At 47.5% G+C, this 13,227-nt stretch overlaps 1 protein-coding gene across 1 annotated transcript; it reads right to left on the bottom strand.

The window, feature by feature from the left end:
* Nucleotides 1-2,895: 2,895 nt before the first annotated feature.
* Nucleotides 2,896-12,906, bottom strand: PRSS16 (serine protease 16). Its single transcript, XM_066247058.1, has 12 exons — nt 12,817-12,906; nt 12,566-12,726; nt 11,629-11,728; nt 11,360-11,489; nt 9,953-10,076; nt 9,623-9,700; nt 9,490-9,537; nt 8,825-9,115; nt 7,928-8,069; nt 3,866-4,045; nt 3,641-3,786; nt 2,896-3,533 (listed from the first exon to the last, which is right to left on the bottom strand). Exons 1-12 carry the CDS (start codon nt 12,884-12,886, stop codon nt 3,465-3,467), a joined length of 1,539 nt encoding a protein of 512 aa, XP_066103155.1. The 5' UTR covers nt 12,887-12,906; the 3' UTR covers nt 2,896-3,464.
* Between the last annotated feature and the right edge of the window lie 321 nt (nt 12,907-13,227).

The raw sequence follows: 13,227 nt of genomic DNA, 5'->3' as shown, positions 1-13,227 counted from the left end.
AAATCGAAACATACAGTATATACCATTTTGTATCTGGTTTCTTTGGCTCAAGATAATAACCTTGAGATTAATCAGATTTTGCATTTACTCCCTTATTGCTAAGTAAAATATTATTTTTATGACTATAGCACAATTTGGTTTTCCATTTATCTGTTAACACACTTGCATTGCTTCCAGTTGTTGGCTATTATGAATAAAGTTAGTATAAACATTTTTGTACAAATCTTTTCATTGATACATAATTTCATTTTTCTTGAGAGAATGCCTGGAAGAGGGAATGCAGAGTTACAGGCTAGGTGTGTGTGTGTGTGTGTGTGTGTGTGTGTGTGTGTGTGTGTATAGCAGCAGTAGTAGGTTTATAATTTTACATTCCCATCAGCCATGATGGGATGTTCTATATCCTGATCTTTTGAACTTTTAGGGGATTTTGTTTTGTCTATTTGCTTGTAACTCAATTGGGTGAAAAGTGGTATTTCATTGAGATTTTAATTCACATTTCTTTAATGACTAAACAGGTTGGGCATTTTTAAAATGTGATTATTGATCATACATGTATTTTTTAGGTTGAAGTGCTTTTTTACTCACTTGTCTTATTATGGATTTCTGGGTTGTTGTTTTTTTTTTGTATTTTTCTGAAGCTGGAAACGGGGAGAGACAGTCAGACAGACTCCCGCATGTGCCCGACCGGGATCCACCCGGCACGCCCACCAGGGGCGATGCTCTGCCCCTCCGGGGCTTCGACCAGAGCCACTCTAGCGCCTGGGGCAGAGGCCAAGGAGCCATCCCCAGCGCCCGGGCCATCTTTGCTCCAATGGAGCCTTGGCTGCTGGAGGGGAAGAGAGAGACAGAGAGGAAGGAGGGGCGGGGGGTGGGGGTGGAGAAGCAAATAGGCGCTTCTCCTATGTGCCCTGGCCGGGAATCTAACCTGGGTCCCCCGCACGCCAGGCCGACGCTCTACCGCTGAGCCAACCGGCCAGGGCCAGATTTCTGGGAGTTTTAAAAAATAGTCTGGACCCAAGTTCTTTGTCAGATATACATATTACGCATGTTTTCCCTCAGTCTTTTGCTTATCTTTCCATTTCTTAATGATGTCTTTTAATGAGCAAGGGTCTTTAAAATAATGTCCGATTCATTCCTTTTAATGTATTTTATGCTATTTCTTCTTAAGAAATATTTTCCTACTATAAGGTCATAAAGAATTTTCCCATTTTTCTGGATATTCTATAGCTTTAGATCCATCTTGTAGTTAAGCTTTTAGTATCATGTGAGATGGGTGTGAGGTTCGTTTTTTCGCCAAGCTCTGAAGCTCTGAGAATGCTTGATGAGAAAGCAGCCTACACCAAATGCAAACTCATCAGATATTAAGTGGAAGGGAAGTTTGCAAAGGAGATTGAGCAAAGCAGGAGGGAGATCATGAATATGTGAAGAATTGAGAATAGACCTCATTGTTTTACTTCTCGGCAAGCACTGAGAACCCATAATGTGTCAGACTGTGGTGGATGTGGTGAATATACAAAGGGAGGCACTGAGGCTAGGCTTTAGGAGAAGAGATCATTCCTCAGGGTTTGGAGTCAGCACAGAAGGACGCTACTTCCTCAGAGGAGAATGGGTGTCGTGGCTTCTCTTACCAACCTCGTTTTCCCGACTTGTCTTTCCTTGTCCCCTAATTCCCAGCTCTCTGACTTGTGACTTCCTGCTCCTGGTGGCTGTTGCTCAGAGTGGGGAACAAGGGCACTGTTGGCACAGCTGAGCCACGCTGAGAGGACCCTTGGGATTGGGTCCACCTCCCAGAACCTGAGGGTGTCCCCACCAGAAAGCTTTACCAGAGCCCTAATCCCTAGGGTTGGAAGCTGGAAGTGTCAGAGAGTGGCATTTGATTTGTAGGAAAAGTTGGTGAGTGGAAGGTTTAGAAGTGAGACTAAAAGAGAGATAGGAAAGGACGAAGATTAAGTGATGGGAAGACAAAAGAGGCAGTGAGGAGGGACATAAGAGACAGAAACAGAGAGAGCCCCTGGAAGACAGAGACTGAGAAGGCAGCAAGGAGGACAGGGAGAGTCTGAGAGGGGGAAAGAGAGGCAGAGAGAAAGAGAGAGAGAAAGAAACTGACTTAAGTGTCACAGAGACCAAACTTGAGAAAGAGAACACAGCAGCAGAGATAGCCCAGAGCAGGGAAAGCAAGAAAGGAGGAGCAAGTGAGAAACACCGACTGAGAGACAGGGACAGAGAGAAATAAACGGAGAAACAGACTAAGATGTACACACCCAGAGAGAAATGAAGGTATTTGCAGAAACAGGAGACTGGGACAAATAGAGATGACAGTGACAGAGAGAAAGAGACTGAGGAAGAGGGCTACAGTGAAAGGGTGAGAAGCAGACAGTGCAGGGTCTGAGGTCCAGAGAGACATGCAGAGGGCACCCAGCAGAATTTGATCAGGAATCTGATTAGCAGGGAAAGGGCACCAGCATGAAAAGTGACATTTCTCTGACATCTGACATTAAAACACCATGTTCACAGTGAGAATCACCATCCACTTATTTTTACAGAGCTTTTTTCCTTGTAACAGAACAGTTTTAGTTGGAGGTGAGGATGGTTGTCGACATAAGTCAGTCATATGCAGAACAGGTGCTGAATCCCAATTCTTGGGAATTTCCTTTCTAAACAAGCTGCTGTTGGCCTGACCTGTGGTGGCGCAGTGGGATAAAGCGTTGACCTCGAACACTGAGGTCGCCGGTTCGAAACCTTGGGCTTGCCTGGTCAAGGCACATATGGGAGTTGATGCTTCCTGCTCCTCCCCCTTCTCTCTCCCTCTCTCTTTTTCCTCTCTCTCTAAAAATCAATAAAGAAAATATTTTAAAAACAACAAACAAACAAACAAACAAAAAAAACCAAGCTGCTGTCTCCAGTGAACAAATATGTCCTGGCCTGAGGTGGCCACACAGGGGGTGGGTGGTGAGTGTGATAGGGGCCTGGTGTTGTGTATGGGGCCTCAGTATTGTGTACAGAGAGTTGGACATAAAGAGGAACTTTAAACTTGCTTTTAGTGCTGCTTAGAGTAGAAAATCCCCAATAGTCTGTACAAGGAAGTTAAGCATTGACCGGAGCTTGCCTGTGGCCGTAGTTTAGAAGAAAATTTTTACAAGCCCAACTAGTTAGATATCTTGACTTAAATCTTGCCTACAGAAGCAGGGTGTGATTTTAGCCTTGCAGCATTTACAGGAAGAACTGTAATCAGCTTTAGAACAAAGAATGCTTTCTATTGAAATGTCAAGAATGTTGGTGCATACATTTTGTAATAGCTATGACTTTGTGATTTAATACTGCTCTCTCCATAGGCTTGGGGGCTGTTAGCTGTTTCTCAGCTAGCAGTCGCCGGCCGGCTAATAAAGCCTCATTAAATTTATAATTAATTTGGGCTCCGATCAATAATTACTCGCCTTCAGTCCATAACAGTGAGGATGTGGGGCTCAGACCCCAGCCCCAACGGGGGTCTCCTTCGCCAGCTTGAGCCAGGTCTGTAGCTGCTGGAAGATGCTCTGTGGAGAGGTGGAATTTTGAAAGTTACATCCCAGCAGGAGGGAAGGAACATGCAAATTAGTATGCAAGTGAAAATGTAAATCATCCAGAGCCTTTCCGGTCTTACCTGGCGTCCTAGGTGAAGGCTGGGAGAGTCTGAGGGCCTCGCAGGGGCCATGTCGAAGCAGTGAGAGGCACCAGGGATGAGAAGGGCTGACACCGAGGGTCCCAAGGCCTGTGTTACACTTAGCACATGCCAGGGGTCTGTATCCCCTGGAAAGAGAAGAGAGAATGGTGTGCTGAGCTGGGGCAAGGTGGAGACTCCCGGGTCAGGTTCTGACAGCATGCTCACCATTAACGAACAGCACGTGGGTGGCCCCTGGGGTCTGGCCACCATAGTAGGAGTTCGTCTGGGCCACAGCCTGGGCTATGGATGAGGTTGAAAGCCCGAACACCTGCTCACATAGCTCTAGCTGAGAGGGCAGTGCTGGCAGGTGGGAGAAAGGACATGTAGGGTCCTCACAGGTAACATCTGTGGAGGGAGATATCTGTAAGTGTGGGGTATAAACTCAACGCCCCAGTCTCCTTCAGTAATCATTTACAGAGCTCTCCCCAGTAATGACCAATGAGTTCACAGTCCTGTCGCAGAGACACTCCTGAACCCCAGACAGCGAAGGCCCAGAATGACAGGACTGTGCCAGGACAGTAATAAGAATAAAACAAAATGACTGTATATGAAAAATAGGATATATGTTTTCAGTAGAAGGAGGTAAGAAGCATGGAGATGCATGCAGTTGAGGGAAAAGAAAGTTGAAGGTACTTTTTGCATAAGGATGGATAAAAAGGACATGGGTTTTTGTTGTTCTTATTGTTTGTCTGTAAAGAAAGAAAAAGGAAATCAATTTTGTCCTAAAATAAAGATTGCTTAAAATATGGTAAAAAAAAAAAAAAAGGACAAAGCCTGAAAAAGTTGCAGAAGGTTTGTATGAATTGTAGAAAGTTCATGGAGGGATCTGGAGAAAAAAATTTAATATATGGTCAAAGTAACTAAGGTTAGGATGGTAACTAAGTCAGTTGTGTTACTGATATATATGAATGTATGTGAACTCTCACCAGGTCTTTAACTATAGCCATTTTTAAGTCTTTTACCATTATAGACAGTTATTGTTTTATTCTCATGCTTTGGGAAAAAATGTTTCTATGAATAGGTCTCATCTTCAAAGAGGATAACTTTAAAAACATAACATTGAACTTGGTAAAGATTTACAGAACTCTATGGAAAACTGCATCATAAAACTGCTAACAAAAAGATCAAGATCAACAAAAATTAATTAGATAGGACTAAATTAACTGACAGGATGGTTATGATTTTTATGACTTTTTATATGAAATATTATTAGAGTTTGATCTTTGTTTTTCTGATGTAAGATTTACCCCTCCCCAACTACCTATGACCTACAACAATTTGGTTTTACCTTTGTAAGCAGAATTAAAACAATTTTTTCCTTCCTTCCTGTTCTGTCTGGAATTTCAGGTACTCTTAACTAATCAACATGTAACCATATTTAAAGATGTCGACTCTTAAGATTCATGTTTCCAATTTAGAGGAAGCTTCTTGCACCTATTAGAACTCCTCAACCAGCAAAGGATTTAAAATTTATAATCACTTAGAAGTGAAGAAGACAACACCTGTTCTGGACAACTAACCCAAGATTCCAGAGTAGGCCTGGGCCTGTAAAATCTATACCTTCCTGCCCTGGCCGGTTGGCTCAGTGGTAGAGCGTCGGCCTGGCGTGCAGAAGTCCCAGGTTCGATTCCTGGCCAGGGCACTCAGGAGAAGCGCCCATCTGCTTCTCCACCCCTCCCCCTCTCCTTCCTCTCTGTCTCTCTCTTCCCCTCCCGCAGAGAGGCTCCATTGGAGCAAAGATGGCCTGGGCGCTGGGGATGGCTCCTTGGCCTCTGCCCTAGGCGCTAGAGTGGCTCTGGTCTCGATGCCCCGGAGGGGCAGAGCATCGCCCCCTGGTGGGCAGAGCGTCGCCCCTGGTGGGCGTGCCGGGTGGATCCCGGTCGGGCGCGCATGCGGGAGTCTGTCTGACTGTCTCTCCCCGTTTCCAGCTTCAGAAAAATACAAAAAAATAATAATAATAAAATAAAAAATAAAATCTATACCTTCCTTCACCTCATCCCTTACTTTGGTTCCATCCTATCTCACAAAAAATATGGGATCAAGAACTCGCTATAATAATTATTTTTTCCTTTGCCCTCTGATTTTTGACTAGAAATTTAACTCATCATTGAGCATCATCTTTAAACCTACTTCCCAGGTCCAACCATGCAACTGGTTCCACACATAGTCAAGGATGTTCAATGCCTGGTGATATCATCTCTAGTGAAGGTACCAGATTTCGAAGAATAATTTTCCCTTGGGCAGGTATGACAATGACTGCTACAGCAATAGGCAACAAGAAAAAGAAATCTTTCAATTTCCTTGCATGAGTTATATTAGACAATAGAATTGCACTTAACTATATTCAGGCTGATCAAAGCGGGGTTTGCTCTGTTATTAATACCTCCTATTGTACCTGGTCTGGTAAAATAGAGATAAAAGTAGATAAAATCTGAGCACATGTCAAATGATTAAATACCATGCCCACTGACACGTCATGGTTTAAAAAAAATTTTTTTTTTTTGTATTTTTCTAAAGCTGGAAACGGGGAGGCAGTCAGACAGAATCCCGCATGCGCCTGACCGGGATCCACCCCGCATGCCCACCAGGGGGTTGCTCTGCCCAACCGGGGCGTTGCTCTGTTGCAACCAGAGCCACTCTAGTGCCTGGGGCAGAGGCCAAGGAGCCATCCCCAGCGCCCGGGCCATCTTTTGCTCCAATGGAGCCTTGGCTGCGGGAGGGGAAGAGAGAGACAGAGAGGAAGGAGAGGGGGAGGGGTGGAGAGGCAGATGGGTGCCTCTCCTGTATGCCCTGGCCGGGAATTGAACCCGGGACTTCCGCACGCCAGGCCGACGCTCTACCACTGAGCAAACCGGCCAGGGCCTAAAAATATCTTCAGTTGACTGCCCTCAGTTATTGATTGTGGTTTAGAAATATTCTTCAAATGGAATTTAATATTTTTTTGTTATTATAGAAAGTTTTGCTGTTATAAATCTTTGTGTTTTACAGTTTGATGTTATAGACACCACTCCGATAATGATTGTTTAATATTTTGAAATGATCATTCAGGCCTATAAAATTTTCATATAAGAAGAAACCTCAAGAAACTACTGAAGATGTTTCCCTGCCCTTAAAGAAACATGGTGGCAAAGCCTTGCCTGTTCTGGCACTCTTGTTGCTCAAATGTGGGCTCAGGCTTCTAAAAAAAAATCACTTTTCCTCCTACATGAGACATGCCATACCAGGAATGAGCCTTCCTGGTGAACAAAGACTGACAATGATATGATTGATATATCCAAAATGAGCCACCTGACAATGAAAAACCAAAAATGCTTTTCATAACTGATCAGTGCTGATTTCTGATAATTGATCAACAATGTTTTTGAAGAAAAATCAAAAAGGAGAAATATAAAACATACATAATAATATAAACAGAGTCTCTTTAAAATGAAGTTGGATCTTCCAGGATAGAGAAACTATCTTGCATGTTTTACACCTCAAAACTTTGAATGTTAAAACAGGGCAAAATAACTTAGGACTGGGCCTAAAGAACTGTTTGTAAGGATAACAAGAAAGCAGGTATTATGAGTACCAGACTGATGACTACTGGACTGAAAATTAAAATATTCTTTAGAATGTCTATTCACTTATGTTAGTTTATCTGCATCAATAGAAATAAATGTCTTCCTTCTACTGATGTAATTGTTCCCATCCCTTTCTCATAAATACCCACTGCCTATGTCTCCTAATTGGAAAATTTCTTAGATTTTTTGCCTGAATCAGTGCTTCTCATATACCCTATTTCCCCATGTATAAGACACTCTTTTGGGGGAAAATTTGGGGTCTAAAATTTTCTGAGTGCGTCTTATACAGTGGTTATAGATTTTTTTTACTTGCATTTCCCGCTTTTTTGCACTTGTTTTTGCACTCATTGTTGAAGACAGTGATTTGTCATCAGATACAGATGAGGACAAGCTAATGGATGGAAGTTTTGACAGTGATGAGGAGTTGTATGAATTTTATGATGAATAAAACTTGAGTTCAATAACAATACTTTTTTTTTCAAATTTCAGGCCCCCAAATTAAGGTGTGTCTTATACATGGGATCATCTTATACATAGGGAAATACGGTAGGCATTCTTATTGCTATCAAAAAAATATATGTTGCCTGTCACCTATCACTTTGATAGGCCTTTTTTTTTTCCCCCTTTAAGACTATCAGAGGTGAGGGTTGGGCCAGGCACTCACAGAAGCCGAACTCAGTACATGTCTGGTACAACCACTGCCGGTCACCCACGCCAGATACTTGGGGCTCCGTGACCCTCAGCTGTGCCAATGTCTCTGCTCGGGAAAAACTTAAACACTTCTGGCCCAGGCTGTGCATGACAACCTAAGGGACAATATATACATATATACATTTATAAAGATCTCCCAGACCCCCAGCAAGCCAGAGCCTAGAAGCATAGGTTCCCTACAAGGCAAAGGTCAGAAGTCAGAAGAGGGAGTTCCTGAATTCTCCTGGGAGTCAGTGATCAGAAGGGAGTGGCCGCCTGGGTCCCTGTGAATTAGAGATTAAGGTACTAGAAGACCTTAATTACCCGTGAGACCTTGGGCAAGTAGTAATACGTTGGACTTCAGTTTCTTCATCTGCAAGTGGGGATAATAATAGTGCCTATATCCTAGAAGTACTGTGAGAATTCAATAAAATAATATATGTGAAGCACTTCGCAGAGCTCTTGGTGCAGAGAGCGCTGTAAAAGTGACGGCTGGATTGCAACTGTGAGTTCCGAATATGGGTGTTCTGGTCTCCAGAAAAACTGTCCTCAGGGCTATTTTTTTCATTCAGTCTATAAATACTAATTGCCACTTGCCGTGTGCCAGACACACTGTTGCAGGCTGGGAGAAGAGGACAGAACAAGACAGGCAAAGTAGATAGCACAGTTGCTCATTCTGCAAAGTGTGTGAGCCTTTCATAGCCTTTCCCCGCCCCACCCCCCATTTCACCTCCCCGAGGGCCCCGTGTCATCCTCATTTGACAGCTGAGGGCAGTAACTCTTAGGGTTCACGGCTGTCCACGATTGCACAGTGGAGGTCGAGCTGGAGCCACTGTCTGCTGACCCTCCCGCCGTGTTCAGGGGCGCTCACCTGCGCTGCCCGGCGCAGCCCGTGGTAGGGATCGGGGCGGCTGCCATTGTTCCTGCCCTCGAGCAGGAGTCCGCAGAGCTGTCGCACACTCAGCGGCGCCCCGACCTGCCCGTCATACTGCACGGCTCCTCCCACCAGTGCCTGCAGCGCCTCCAGCAGCTCCACGCGGTTCTCGGCGCGGCCCAGGGACGCGCATGCGCCCAGCTCTGCTCTCAGCGCCGCCCGCACCGCCCCTCCCGCGCGCAGCCTCTGCTCCACCTCCGCGAAAGCCGAGGACGCCGCCGCCCGGCACTGCCGGGAGGAGAGACAGTGTCGGCGGAAACCTGGGCGTGGGCCCGGCCTATCTCTTCCAGGGCCGGTAACCTCCTAACCTCCTAACTTCCCCAGGCTGGACCCCTGTCAGCACTTCCCCGGGCGCCCTCCCGCCAGCCCCGCCCACACCGAGCCTCACCTCCTGATAGGACCGTCTCTCTTCAGGCCCCGCCCCCAGCCCAGCCCCCTTATGGTTTCTCCCTGCGCCTGTCTGGAACCACCCTCAGCTCCAGTCTTCCAGGATCCGTCCACTTCTTCCGGCTCCCACCCCCCGAGACCCCCTCCTCCATGCAAGCTGCCCCAACCTGAAGGCCTCCTCCTCTCCCACCCCCCTCGGACTGGCCCGCGCCTACTTCCGGGGACCCGCCGATCGCCGCGCTCGTCAGACTCCTGGACACCACCTGTGGTCGGAGCCGGGGAGGAGAGGCGCATCAGGGACCCGGACCGCTGACACCCGGCTCGTCCCGGCCCCGCCCGCCTCCTTACCTCGTTATACGAGGAGAAATCCAGCACGGCCCGCACCGGGGCTGAGGAGGCGACCGCGGCGAAGAGGAGATGCGGGAACTGGGGAGGAAAAGTCGTCAGGCGGGGCCGAGTGCCGACGACACCCCTGATCTTCCGCCCAGTGTGGACCACGCACTCTTCGTGTGGCCCCGGGCGGGTCCCTCTCTCTGTGCCCCGGACCCTTGTGAAAACAGCTGTGGAAAGTTCTCCTGGGGGTAGGGGGTGGGGAGAGGGTGTTCCTACCTCTTGAGATGGGGATCCCTAGTCAACCCCACCCCCCACCCCCGTGTGCTCTCCGAGGGGTCGCGGGACCTTCAGCCGGGCCCAGGCGGCCAGGGAGCCGGCATAGGAGCCTCCGAAGCAGACCCAGGGGCTGGAGGAGGAGACGTTGAGGAGGCGGGAGAGCGCGAGGCGGGCGGAGACCACGTCGGCCAGTCTAGGGTCAAGGGAAGGCTGGTCAGTCATTTCTGGAATCCCTTAAGGCCCCCCCCACACTGCTGTGTCTGGGTGGGGGGCTTGTCTGGCCAGAAGCCAGGGCTCTTTTCTCATGAACTATTTCTGAAGACTTTATCCACACATCCCATTTCTTCAAGTGGCTGGGCCAGGGGAGACCCTTTGGAGAGCCACCACCCCCCTTTCCTTCCAGATTAGGCGGGAAAGGAAAAAATCTCAACGCAGTTTAAGCGGAAACCTGACCTAGTAGAGCTGAGGGCAGTCGAGAAGAGTTCCTGAGGAAGCAGAGGAGTCCTGGGCCGAATAGGTTAGAGTACTGGGGGGAGAGGGTTACAATGAGAGGAGAAAAGAGTTGTCGGGACATGTCTAACATCCTCTTTTCGATCCTAAGTGCTTTCTTTCCTCCCTAACCTTTCTGAAGCAATTTGCAGTTCGTGACACCCTACTGCAGTCAGAAATCTTTGTGGATAGATTTGGAGACAGGGAGTAACATAGAAGCAAAGAGATGGAGATACGGAGAGATAAGAGACAACAGTAAGACAGAAATGCAAAGAGAGGATTACAGATAGATACAGAGAGACACCAAGTAGGAGAGGAGAGACAAGTGTGGAGAACAATAGAGCAGGTGAGGGAGAATAGCAGTGACATTGCTAGTAGGAGTAGGGTGCCCTAGGTGAGGGAGGAAGTGATGCAATATCTGGGGGGAGCCCACTCCTTGCAGAAAGGAGTGTTCAGAGGCTCCAACGTACCTGTATGTCGGGAGAATAGCAAGAATGTCCATGCAGCTGGAGCACAGTGAGAGAAAGTGGAGCTCAGATTGTTAACTGAGAGCCAGAGCCAGTCAGCCCTCATGGCCTCTGTGGAGATTTGACTTGACTGTGAGTGAGATGAAAGATGTGAAGGGTTTGAGGTAGGAAGAGTGGTAATCTGGTTTATACTCTACTGATCACTCTGGCTTCATCTGGAGAACAAACTGGAGTGGTCAAGGGCCGAAACAGACCTCTGAGGAGGATGTGTCATCCATGTAAGAGACCTGGTCATCTGAACCATCAGCCATAATGAGACAAGATGAAAAAAGAATACAGTGTAGGAAAGAGAGAGACAGAGAGACAGAGAGAGAGACCCAGAGATGAAGGGAGAAAAAAAAAAAAACACTGAAAGAAAAAAACATGAACCAAAGACTCAAGGTCAACCTCGGGCAGTGGAGAACAGAGATACAGACACCCTCAGTCCATGGTCCCAAACACTTTCCCTTCCCCAACTTACGCATGACGGCTGGACAAGAAGCGAAGCTGGGCCATGGTCAGGCCCCCAGCAGGTATACTCAGGCCATAAAATCTGTGTTCCAGGCCTATCACCAGGGCCCTCAAGGCTGGTGCCAGGGCTGCAGGGTGCCCTGTGAAGAGTATGGAATGGAGGTGTGAGGTGGGTGTAAACCTTTGCAGCCTTGAGGGGTCACAGCACTACCGTACACAGTTCCCGTTCTTGTCCCTCACAAGCTTTCCAGCTATGTTTTCCCCATCCTTGCTTCTTACCTTTCATCACTGAGCCTGGCCCGAGGCTGCCCTCACCCCCCAGATGCAGGAATACAGGTCCATCTTGGCTGGCCCAATGCTGGTCATTTATCCAGTACCGCTAAGAGATGGGATGAGGAAGAAGAAATGGCACTGTGATCATTCTGACGTATTTATTTTATGTTCATCCCAGTCTCCCTTCCTAATAGATCTTTTTTTTATATATATACTTAGTCGTATTTGAAACAGGCTTGTTTATTTATGTGTTTATTTCCCTCCTGTTTGCCTCCTCACCTAAAATGTAAGAGCTACAAGAGCAGATTTAAAAAAAAAATTTTCTCTCTTATATTCCACTGGGTCAAGGATAGTGGTGTGCACATGGTAGGTGTACTATATATTGAGATAGTAATTGTAGGATAAATAACAAATACTGGTAGATTTAGTTATCTCCACTAAGTGTGAGATAGCTTTAGCGACTGTATACAGAGTAGGTGTAAAAAATCATAAGTTTGTTCATTCAGTAGATATCTTCAAATGCTTGTTGTGAGTCATGGCTTGCTCCAAAGCTGGTCTAAATTTCTGCTACACATTGAGACCTGGTGGTGGGTTTAATGTTTAGTCTGTGGGACAAGGAGAAGGGGACTGAGGGGCAGTGACACACACACACACACAAAGAGACAGAGGGACACACACACACAGAATTGAAGGACAGGACCCTGGGACAAAAGAAGTAGGAGAATGGGGAGGGAGACTAGGGGACAGAGGGTACATCTAAGACAGGGTGGGGCTGGACTAAAGGCCCTAAGGATGCTGACAGCAATACAGGGTGAAACTGAGGGGGAAGAGAGGGGTAGACAGAGGTGTGAAGACAGGGCAAGAATGCAGAAGTTGAGGGACAGACAGAACAAAGAAGTAAGAAGAAGGCAGAGTAGGCAGTGGACTCCCCCTCTAGCCTCACCTGTAGAAAGGACCGTTTGTCAGATGCGTTGAAGGGGTCCAGTGGCTGCTCCAGCCACCCCTCTTTAGGGAGGGCCGCAGCCCCTGTGTCCAGGCTCAAGCTCAGAACAGAGCTCTCCTGAAACCGCTGAATTTGCTCACGGAGGCGCCTAAGAAGAGAAGCTGTGGAACATGGAGTGGATGGAGTCAAGCTGGGCCCTCTTGGGACCCCTGCCTGACCCCAAGGCTCCTCCTACCTGAGGATGCTCCTACCTGGAGCTGAGGACCCCCAGAGGGAAACCAAGAGGAGAGGGCCCAGCCACAGGGCAGGCCCCGCAGCCATGTCCAGTCCTCTGCGCAAGGGCCTTACAGAATCTTCACTATGTCCACAGTGCTGTCCTTTAGACTTTATAGGCTTTCGTCAGGAGCTCAGGTTTCTTTTCAGACACCTCTCTCGGGACAGGTCAAGCGTCTTCAGGAGCCACCAACGCGGGGCAGGGACGCCAGAGTCTGTGTCTAGAAACCTGATGACGCAGCACCTAGATCTCCAATTTCCTCTCTCGGCTCCTGATTTTCTCTCTTCCTCGTCCCCTGACCTCTCTTCTGTTGTCCTTCAGCCTCCCCTCACCGTGCCTCTGTCTTACTTCCCTGTCCTCCAATCGTCGTTAAAATGAAGTAAACAAG

The sequence above is a fragment of the Saccopteryx bilineata genome, chromosome 11 (genome assembly GCF_036850765.1).
Source record: "Saccopteryx bilineata isolate mSacBil1 chromosome 11, mSacBil1_pri_phased_curated, whole genome shotgun sequence".
Classification (NCBI taxonomy): Eukaryota; Metazoa; Chordata; class Mammalia; order Chiroptera; family Emballonuridae; genus Saccopteryx; species Saccopteryx bilineata.
This window is presented reverse-complemented; position numbering and strand designations above follow the sequence as displayed.

What these genes read in the sequence shown, in the direction of transcription:
- PRSS16 (XM_066247058.1), bottom strand. Translation starts at nt 12,886, where the DNA reads ATGGCTGCGGGGCCTGCCCTGTGGCTGGGCCCTCTCCTCTTGGTTTCC. An exon ending in GCCAGGCTCAGTGATGAAAG is followed by an intron (nt 11,490 to 11,628) that starts GTAAGAAGCAAG and finishes TACTCTTCACAG; the next exon opens with GGCACCCTGCAGCCCTGGCA. An exon ending in GGCTGCGCCGGGCAGCGCAG is followed by an intron (nt 8,070 to 8,824) that starts GTGAGCGCCCCT and finishes ATTGTCCCTTAG; the next exon opens with GTTGTCATGCACAGCCTGGG.